The sequence below is a fragment of the Trichechus manatus genome, unplaced genomic scaffold (assembly GCF_000243295.1).
Source record: "Trichechus manatus latirostris isolate Lorelei unplaced genomic scaffold, TriManLat1.0 scaffold00077, whole genome shotgun sequence".
Lineage (NCBI taxonomy): Eukaryota > Metazoa > Chordata > Mammalia > Sirenia > Trichechidae > Trichechus > Trichechus manatus.
The window spans coordinates 11257902-11268445 of NW_004444013.1; the positions used below are offsets into that span (position 1 = coordinate 11257902).

Below are 10544 nucleotides of genomic sequence, written 5' to 3' on the forward strand. Positions count from 1 at the left end.
AATTATCTTAGGTGAAGGGAAGGACAGCACACACTACAGGGGAAGTCAGCACCACTGGACTAAACCAAAGCTAAGAAGTTTCCTGAATACAACTAAACACTTCGAGGGACACAGTAGCAGGGATGGGGGTCTGGGGACCATGGTTTCAGGATACATCTAGGTCAACTGGCATAACAAAACTTACTAAGAAAATGTTTTGCATCCTACTTCCGTGAGTGGCGTCTGGGGTCTTAAAAGCTAGCGAGAGGCCATCTAAGAGGCAACAATTGTTCCCAACCCACCTGGAGTAAAGCAGCATGGAGAACACCAAAGACACAAGGGAAGTATTAGCCCAAGAGACAGAAAAGGCCACATAAACCACAGACTTCACCAGCCTGAGACCAGAAGAACTAGATGGCTTCCAGCTACCACAATGACCACCCTGACAGGGAACACAACAGAGAGTCCCTGACAGAGCAGGAGAAAAGTGGGGTGCAGAACTCAAATTCTAGTAAAAAGACCAGACTTAATGGTTTGATTGAGGCTGGAAGGGCCCCAGAAGACATGGCCCCCGGACTCTCTGTTAGCCCAAAACTAAAACCATTCCCAAGGCCAACTCTTCAGACAAAGATTAGACCGGACTATGGAACATAAAATGATACTCGTGAAGAGTGTGCTTCTTAGCTCAAGTAGATACATGAGACTAAATGGGCAGCTCCTGTCTGGAGAAGAGATGAGAAGGCAGAGAGGGTCAGGAGCCTGTTGAATGGTCATGGGAAATCCAGGGTGGAAAAGAAGAGTGTGCTATCACAATATAGGGAGAGCAACTAGGGTCACATAACAATGTTTATGTATAAATTTTTGTATGAGAGAATAACTTGAATTGTAAACTTTTGCTTAAGGTACAACAATAAAAAAAAGAACTTCATTCCTTTCTGTTCCATTGTGTGTTTTTTACCACATTTTGTTTGTCCATTCTTCTGGTGGTAGGCGCTTGGGTTGTTTCCATGTTTTGGCTGTTGTGAATAGTGTTGCAGTGAACATTGGTGTATAAGTTAAAAAAAAAAAAAGTCACCTTATTTTGGTAGTGGGTAGAGTTTGACATTGTTTTCCTAGGGGGTGCTACAATGAATGTAAATGGGTGCACACCTTACATTTTTTTAAATTATAAATTATTTCAAACATACAGATGAGAATTCAGAGCGGCATAACTAACACCTGTGAACTACTGCCGTACTTCACCAAATCTTGGCATTGTCTGGGTGGTGGCTCTGTAATACGTCAGCTTACTGAGGCTGTACGTATCCAGTTTTGGGGCGGCCGCAAGAGACATGTTGCCCGAGATTTGGAGGGCAGATGTGAAGCAGCAGCCACAGTATTTTATGCTCAGAAGGTCTGTGCAGGGTGGTGGTCACTCACCTGTTGGCTCACCTGTCCCACCTGTTGATGTGGGATCCTTCTTCACCCAACTCCAGGTGTTTCTGTCTGTGACTAAGGGCGCCATTCTGGAGGACACCCACATCATCAAAGCTGGGGACAGTGAGAGTTTGTCCTCATGGATTCCAGCTTATCCTCACTGTCCCTCACTTTACATCCATCCTCCCTTTCTTACTTTCTGCCCTGCAGACGGCAAGCTTCAGTGTCAGATGTGAAAGCAACAGCCTTAGAGACTGTTCAACCAGTGCCGGCAGGGACATGATACCTGTAATTTATTTATATGTATTACATAACACATAATTGCATAATACTGTGACTTATATATAAGGACTAAAGTGCATCTGACCCAAGCCATGGTGTTTTCAATTGCCTCATATGCATGCGAGAGCTGGACAACGAATAAGGAAGAACAAAGAAGAATTGATGCCTTTGAATTGTGATGTTGGTGAAGAGTACTGAATATACCATGGACTGCCGGAAGAACAAACAAATCTGTCTTGGAAGAAGCACAGCCAGAATGCTCCTTAGAAGCAAGGATGGCGAGACTACGTCTCATGTACTTTGGACATGTTATTAGGAGGGACCAGTTCCTGGAGAAGGACAGCATGCTTGGTAAAGTATAGGGTCAGCGAAAAGAGGAAGACCCTCAATGAGATGGATTGACACAGCGCGTGCAACAATGGGCTCAAGCATAGCAACAATCATGAGGATAGCGCAAGACCAGGCAGTGTTTTGTTCTGTTATACATAGGGTTACTGTGAGTTCGACCCAACTCTATGGCACGTAACAACAAATATATAAAAACCACATTATTTATATATTTACATACATATATGGAGCCCTGGTGGTGCAGTGGTTAAGAGCTAGGACTGCTAACCATAAGGTTGACAGTTCGAATCCACCAGGCACTCCTTGGAAACGCTATGGGGAAGTTCTACTCTGTCCTGTAGGGGCGCTATGATTCAGAATCGACTATACACATATATATACATATACATTGTATATATTTAATACATATAAAGTACACGTATATGTATATGTATATATATACACACACACATATGTTATTGTTAGCTGCCATTGAGTCAGCCCCAACTCATGATGACCCCATGTACAATCGAATGAAATGCTGCCCGGTCCTGCACCATCCCCATGATCAGTGGAGATCAGGCCATTGTGATCCATAGGGTTTTCACTGGCTGATTTTTGGAAGTAGATCACCAGTCCTTTGTTCCTAGTTCATCTTAGGCTGGAAGCTCCACTGAAACCTGTTCAGCATCCTAGGAACACACAAGCCCCCACTGACAGACGGGTAATGGCTGCACATGAGGTGCATTGGCCAGAAATCTAACTCAGGTCTCCCACATGGAAGGCGAGAATTCTACCACTGAACCATTGCTGCCCCCGTATACAGAGATATATACACAGTGAAACCTGTGAGAGCCGGAACTTGATGGGACTGCCTTGTTTTTATGGGTCTCACAAGTTTTCCACCTTTGGCAGGATGCAGTTTTATCACTTTTCTATCACTCCATTTAGTAGAAAATACTTTACTTTTCCTTCTCTGACAGGTTTCAGCCTTACACAAGTTCCAGCTTTTGCAGGTTTTACTGTATATGTTCTAGAGATTCTGCATCTCTGATTGAACCCTGGTAGAACTTGCTTCAGATTTCAAAATTGTTTAATGAAAAAGAATCACACATTCTTGAAGATCTTTTACAGGTCCTTATGTGACCACAGGAGGAGATGGAGTTCAAGGACAATTTTAACTGCAGGAGGCAGATGAACCCTCATGACAAAGGTCACCTCTGAAGGACACAGAGTCTCTGGCCTCCACATAAGAGAGAAAAAATAGGTTATTGGCGCACTGGTTTGTTATTTCTGCCAACAATGCAGAATGAAGTGGCCCTTTGTATAGATGGACTCGTTGTTGTTGTGTGCCATCTAGTTGATTCTGATGCATGGCCACCCTATAGGGCAGGGTAGAACTGCCCCACCGGGTTTCCTGGGCTGTAATGTTTATGGGAGCAGATCATCACGTCTTTTCTCCCAGGGAGTTGCTGGTGGGTTTGAACCACCAATCTTTCAGTTAGCAGCTGAATGCTTAACTATTGCACCACCAGGGCTCCTTACAGATGGTCTTAGAGGTGTGTAGTGCACCCAAACCTCCACCCAGCAGCTTCCCCCTAGAGCTCAGTACTGAGCATGAGGAGGCGAGAAACCACTAAAATGTCAGCTCCTTCCAGACAATTTGCAGCAGGCAGAACTCTGAAGGAGGAAAGTTGATCTCTGATGTCCATTTCTCTATCCTGTCTCCATAATTTATTAATTCAATGCACTTTTACTGTGTCCTTTGAGGCAGACACTGTGTGAGACACAGGGAACAAGAAGAAGACTCCAATAGAGTCCTACCTTCTTGAAGCTCTCTTGCTTGTTGGAGGAAAACAGACAGATAATTGTGAAAAAACATGAGAATGTGTCCAGAACCATCCACCTGGGACTGTGACTTTCTACTTGGAGCTGTGGTCCCTTTCCACCACAAAAATGCATCTGCCGTATATCTCTCTCCCTGGGAATGTTGGGTTCACAAATTCTTTGTGCAAAAAATATTTTTTCTTTCCCCTATAACTGACAATTTTGAATTTCCATTGTGCTGGGTGACAGAATCATAATTCAGGATTATTCAGGCAGCTTAGGCCCCTCTCTCTTCTTGCCCTAGGTTAGGGAAGGGAGGTTTGTATGCCAAGGCCCTGCATGGGAAAGGAGTATCTGGTTCCCAGTCCACACTAGTGACCACCGAGTTATTCTCGTTCTTCTGTAGTCTCACGGTCTTATCAGTGGGTCTGCCCAGGCCCCAGCTACCACCTCCTTGCCCTGACCTTATTGCCTCTCAGGTCTGGCTTTCTCTCAATTGCTTCTGTGCTCCTTTTGTGCACAAGTAAAACATCTGGTCGCTTCCTGCACTAGGCAGGACTTACTGCCTATGCAACTGTGAAGCCATGACCATGGTTGCTGCATCATGCTTGACACAGAGGGGAACTCTACAAGGTTGTCACCTCCCCCAGGTCCACCGGGGAGCAAGGCACACACCTCCTCTACTCTGAGATCTCCAAACCTATCTGGGTGTCTATCATCACTACCACACCTGCCTCACACCCACACACACCCCAGGACAAGGTAAGGAGAAGGTGAGCATTCACCAATGTCTAAGCTTCCTTGCTGAGTTTGCTTTTGAAACCTATAAGCATCTTTGATTTCTCGTTTGGGTTTTTTTTTTTTTTTTTTTTTTTTTGTATCATCCCTTTCCTGGGGCAATTAATGCAACTGATTAAATGAGGGGAAGACAAAGCATACAAGGATACAGAAGTGCAGGAGAGAAATCTTGACTGATACCTTAAAATGTTACCTCATCACATTTATACACTACTTTGAACTATACAAAGTTCTTTCGTTTGTATTATCTAATTTACTATTTGCAATAACCCTGTAAGGTGGGTATTAATCTCATCTTACAGAGGAAGAAACCGAGGTAAGAAGAGGTTAAGAGACTGACCAAAGGTCATAGAACTATAAATGACTAAGTCAGAACTCTAATTCAGGTTTTCCAGCCTAAGTCCTGGGCTCTTTCTTCTAGTCTTCTAGAAGCATTTGCCCTGAGACAAAGGAAAGAATTCTTGAACCTGGAGTTTTCAAACTATATTCCCCGGAGTCCCAGGGTCCTATGCAGGTGCTCCGCAGTCCAAAGGGAGGTGAGGATGGTAGATAGCTCCTGGGAAAAGGCCAGAGGAAGGTACTTTGAGCCCTTGGTACTACAACCTGGGCCCTAATTCTACCTGTGTCCATTTTATATATTCGAAGTTCCCATAAAACTTTTTTTGGGAGAGGGACGCAGAAAGGAGGGATAGTGTTACCTTGAAAGTTGTGGGAAATTACTGCTGTAATTCCAAAACATGTATTTCTAATGGAAGAATTTTCATGCACCGGAGCAAGCTAGTTGGGAAGGTCTTTCAAGAGCAAGGAATGATAGCAATCATTTGTTGAATAATGATTAAGTGCCAGACACTTTATTAATTGTCCCTTTTAATTCTTACAGCAAAATTCCCATTAGGCAGGCATTTACTACCAGTCATTTTACAAATAAGAGACAGAGATTGGAGAGAGGCTAGGTTAATTGGCCCAAGGTCCCACACCTAATGGTGACAGACCTAGGATATGCACCCAGACCCGTCTCATGTTCAAATTGCACCGCATCGCCTCCCTAAAGGTCTGTCTCTAAGCTGAAGCTGTGACAGACGAGGCAACCTAAACCAGGGCTGTCTTGAGTTTGATCAAGCGGCCTGCTGCAAGGGCTTGAACTCCAAAAGACAAAACTAACGAGTAGTTCTAAGGATGTCTCGATCCCTACTACTCAAAAGCATGTGAAATCCCAAAAGCTGGCAAGGTGCGCCAAGGCCCAGGAACCGGCACTCGCTTCAGCCACACAGAGCGCCTCACCCGAGGCTAGCGCCTTCACACCTACGTAGACTTTCTACCCGCGACCAGAGAAACTAGGATAAAGGGCACACCCCGTCGGTTGGATCGAGGGTAGCCTGAAGTCCCTAGAACAGGAATCGAGAAACTCCTAAATGCCCGGAGGAACCCACAAGTGATGCCAATAAGGGCGATTCTTTCAAAGCAGGTGCTTCATTTGCACCTTCCCGCTCCCTTGTACCAAAAAACTACACCTGCTTCCATTTCCCTTTAAACACGCAGCCCTTGTGATTAGCCATAACAGAAATCTGGGAGAAACAAAAAAGATCACATCTTCCCCCTGATTCTCCTTCACTCTCTTATAAAAACCCCACAACACAAGAAACACTCGGGAACCAACAACCCCACGGTGACGGGAGGGAGGCTGCGCTGCAGATTCTTCTTCCGGGCTGGCGGTGACTACTTCCGGAGCGACGGCGCGCGAGGCGGAAGTGCGGGCTTTTCGCGGCTGCTGTCTCTGGGCGGGCGGAGGGAGGCTCCCGAGGCGGGGGCCGGCCCGGGATGGCGGCAGCGGCGGCTGGGGCCGCGGCCTGGGCAGCCCACGAGAAGCAGTTCCCGCCGGCGCTGCTGAGCTTCTTCATCTACAACCCGCGCTTCGGACCGCGCGAGGGAGAGGTGCGTCCGCCGGCAGCTGAAGAGGGCCGGGGGGGGGCGAGAGGGCCGGCGGGACGGTGTCGGTCCCTGGGAGAGGCGGGGTGCGGCATGGGAGGCGGCCACCGACCGGAGTGCTCGCGAGCAGCACCTGTCATCCTGCCCTCATTGGGCGACATTTACCGAGCTCCGGCTTGGTGCCAGGTGTGGCGCCCGGCGATACGCCCGGGATCAGAAGCGCCGGGGGTAAAGGCTTAGTCTGTTGAATAAAGGTTCATCAGGTTCATCTCTGCGGATGAGTTGAGTCTCTTACGCTTTGCACAGGTGCTGGTCATTTAAATTGAGTTTATGTCTTTGTCATTGGAACTCCCTAACTAGAAAGAAGCGTGGAGCAAGAGTGGTCGACTGTAGCCCTAAAGTAATGCAAGCTTGAAGGACCTTCGAAAAGTTTTTTTTTTTTCTTCCCCAAATTAATAAATAAATAAATTTCAGGAGTTGAGGTTTTTGTATTGTCTTGTTTTAGTTTTTTAGGTGAGGACGGTTTCTTCCCCAAAGGATGTCCGGAGCTATGTTTTGTTGGCAGCAAATCACCGTCCTTTTGAAGGCTGTCAGTCCAAATGCCTGTGAACCGGCTGGATTTAATTTGCGGGGCGGTGTAGGTCTAGGCACGTGTGCAGACGCTTCTTATTTTAATTTTTTTTACAAGGGCTGGAGTATCACAAATTAGCCTGAGGAAAGAAATCCAGAAATTGAGTTTTCAGAAAAATTGGCTAGCGCTACTCGGATGAAATGGGATATTGTAAATGTCATAATAGCCATTCGGGCTGGTGGGAAATATGTATAGAATAATTTCTGTTTTTTAGAAAGGGTCTTTTTTTGGTTTGTTTTTAGCATGACATAAGAGGTTGACACTTAACAGCGTTTTCAGTGGTTATACTGCTTATATTAATGTGCTTCTGTTTCTTCATACTTTAGGAGGAAAATAAAATTTTGTTTTATCATCCAAATGAAGTAGAAAAGAATGAAAAAATTAGAAATGTTGGGTTATGTGAAGCTATTGTACAATTTACAAGGTAATGCCTTTAAATGTGTGTTTGTAGAGCTCGGTGAATTCTTAAAATTTATTCTGGAGAATTGTCCCAAATATATTCTTTTAACCTTTTTAGGACCTTTAGTCCTTCAAAACCTGCAAAGTCTTTACATACACAGAAGAATAGACAGTTCTTCAACGAACCAGAAGAAAATTTCTGGATGGTCATGGTATTTACATATTCAGTATATGTTTCTGAAGCTGTATAGTAAAGTTATGGGTGATGTTTACTGTTAGGAATTTCGAAAAGTCCTCTGGCTAATCCATAAAAATGGGATTGTGATAAAGTTGGTTGCAATTTTAAAACCAAATTCATATTCATTGCATTTTTTCTTGGGGCTATTTTAAGAAATTCTTTCTAGTATTATGTTCAAAATTATTTTAATTAGGAGAAAATTAAAATTATATAACCCAGTCATGTAATTTCAGTATATCAAACTTTGTAGGTTGTTCGGAATCCTATAATTGAAAAGCAAAGTAAAGATGGAAAACCAATTGTTGAATACCAAGAAGAAGAGTTGTTGGTAATGTGTTACTTTTTAGTTCATATTTTTAGAAACAGTGTATTACTGAATATGTTGAGTGACTTAACTAGAGTTAAACTAGATCACTTTGGCAAAAGTTTCTCAGGGTACATAGCAAAGTGCTGAGTTTGTTTGCATTGCATAACGTTTGAAAATGTATATGTACACTAGCACACTAATACCTTCTACTGATCACCTATGTTCAGAGCCTTCCTGAAGAGGATTACTGATTCATAAATTTAAATACCGATTCAGCACAACGATTATAGGACCAAGTTTATAAGCATTAATTGGTTTGCCAAGAGTATACTTTTGCTGTACAATATACATCCTTTTTTTTCCTTCTTCCCTTGAATTAAGGTCTGTACTGTGTTTTTGTGTTTATAGGACAAGGTTTATAGTTCAGTGCTACAACAGTGCTACAGCATGTACAAGGTGAGGATGACATTCTTTTTAAAGTGAGAGTCTAGCAGTAACCAGCCCCTACTTACCAGCTTGTGGCTGCAAAGTGGACTCAAACATAGCAATGATTGTGAGGATGGCGCATGACCGGGCAGTGTTTCGTTCTGTGGTACACAGGATCGCCATGAGTCAAAACCAACTTGATAGCACCTAACAACAACAGTTTACAAGCTCAGGGGTCTTTTAAAAAGTCTTTTAAAAAGTGACTATGTATCTGTTTTAGGGGAAATAGCAGGGCTTTGAAAACAGGTATTGAGGTTTATGCATATATTAATCAGTAATTATTAGTGAGCCACCTCTTCTGTTCCAGATTTTGTACTAGGCACTGTATCCCCATTGGTGAACGGTACAACTGCAGATACTTATATGATTTACAAAATTTGGTGATAATTATTTATGTAAAGTGAAACTTAGATGTGAGTGGAGATTAAAAAAAAAATGCCCAGAACAATTAGCTGGTTACATAAAAATAACAACATCACTTAACAATGTGCTAACTTTTTGGTAATTTATTTTATAATTCAGGCTTTCTTATGTAAACAGTATATATTTTTAAAAAACTGGAGGATTAAATGAGGTGAATTAATCTAAAAGGAGAAGAAGGACTTCTTATATTGGGAAATTGAAGGGCATCAGAAATTGACTTATTTTAAATAATCTTTTATACCGTTAGCTTTTTTTTTTTTTAAGTGACTTTTTTTTTTTATCATGGAGTCACTGGGTGGTGCAAATAGTAGTTAACATACTCCTTAGCTAACTAAAGGTTGGAGGTTCAAGTCCACCTGGAGGAGCCTTGAAAGAAAGATCTGGCAGTCTACTTTTTAAAAATCAGCCATTAAAAACTCCGTGAAGCACAGTTCTACTCTGATGCACATGGGGTTACCATGAGTCAGAATCAGCTTGACAACTAGGGGTGTGCGTGCGTGCGTGTGTGCACTCACGTGTGCTTTAATTAAATTAATCACACTAAACAGAAAATGTGGAGAGTACAGATACATAGAAGTAAAAGAAACAGATCAGATAATTTTCTGTGGTTTGCATTTTACATTGGAATCATCATACTGCATATGCGTATTTGTATCCTGTCTGCTTAATCTTCTGTGCGTTTATCTCTACACCGTTAGCTTTTTAATGGTACATTTCTGAAAGCCATGGAAGATGGAGGTGTCAAGCTCCTAAAAGAAAGATTAGAGAAATTCTTCCACCGGGTAAGTATTTTGAGTTTCATTTATAATTTTAGTAGCGTTCAAACAGATCCTTGGAGGTAGATAGCTACAGATTTATTTCTCAGATACCAAAAACCTGGAATTTAAAAGTGGCAAAGAGCCTAAGACAGTTGTGGCAAAAACAGAAAAGCTGTTGCCACTGAGTCGATTCCAACACATAGTGACCCAATAGGACAGAGTAGAACTGCCCCATAGTGTTTCTAAGGCTGTAATCTTTATGGGAGCAGACTGCCACATCTTTCTCCCACAGAGCGGCTGGTGGGTTTGAACTGCCAACCTTTTGGCTAGCAGCTGAGTGATTAACCACTGTGCCACCAGGGCTCCTTGGCAAAAGCAGACTGATGGGGAAAGTCATTAGGCTTGAATTCTTGAGGCTGTCTTCTAAACTTTTGTGTATAATCAGAGAGCATCATGCTGTTTGTGCTTGACTCCTTAAAGCATCTTGGAGACATCCTTTGGCTTTGTTCTTATTCTACCTCTGTCCATGTAGGCTCACTCAAAAGCCATCTTCCTTTCTGTGGATTGGTTCCCTCTCATTCTCATTAGCAAAATTTATACTCTTTGTAGAGTGGTACATTCTTTTTTTTTTAAATATTTTATTGTATTTCAGGTGAAGGCTTACAGAACAGATAGTTTCTCATGTAACAGTAACACACATGCTGTTTTATGACATTGGTTAACAACCCCACAACGTTTTAACCCTCT

General features: G+C 43.0%; 1 protein-coding gene across 2 annotated transcripts in view; it reads left to right on the top strand.

Moving 5' to 3' along the window:
- Positions 1-6134: 6134 nt before the first annotated feature.
- CCZ1 (CCZ1 homolog, vacuolar protein trafficking and biogenesis associated) overlaps positions 6135-10544 on the top strand; it is a 60453-nt gene continuing 56043 nt past the window's right edge. The window contains exons 1-6 of one of the 2 annotated variants that reach the window (XM_004380815.3): positions 6135-6561; positions 7513-7610; positions 7704-7797; positions 8074-8151; positions 8539-8586; positions 9738-9821. In XM_004380815.3, coding sequence (XP_004380872.1) covers positions 6448-6561; positions 7513-7610; positions 7704-7797; positions 8074-8151; positions 8539-8586; positions 9738-9821 — 516 coding nt within the window. In that variant the 5' untranslated portion in view covers positions 6135-6447. The remainder of the gene's footprint in view (positions 6562-7512; positions 7611-7703; positions 7798-8073; positions 8152-8538; positions 8587-9737; positions 9822-10544) is intronic. The other variant, XM_023735342.1, reaches the window with a different exon arrangement.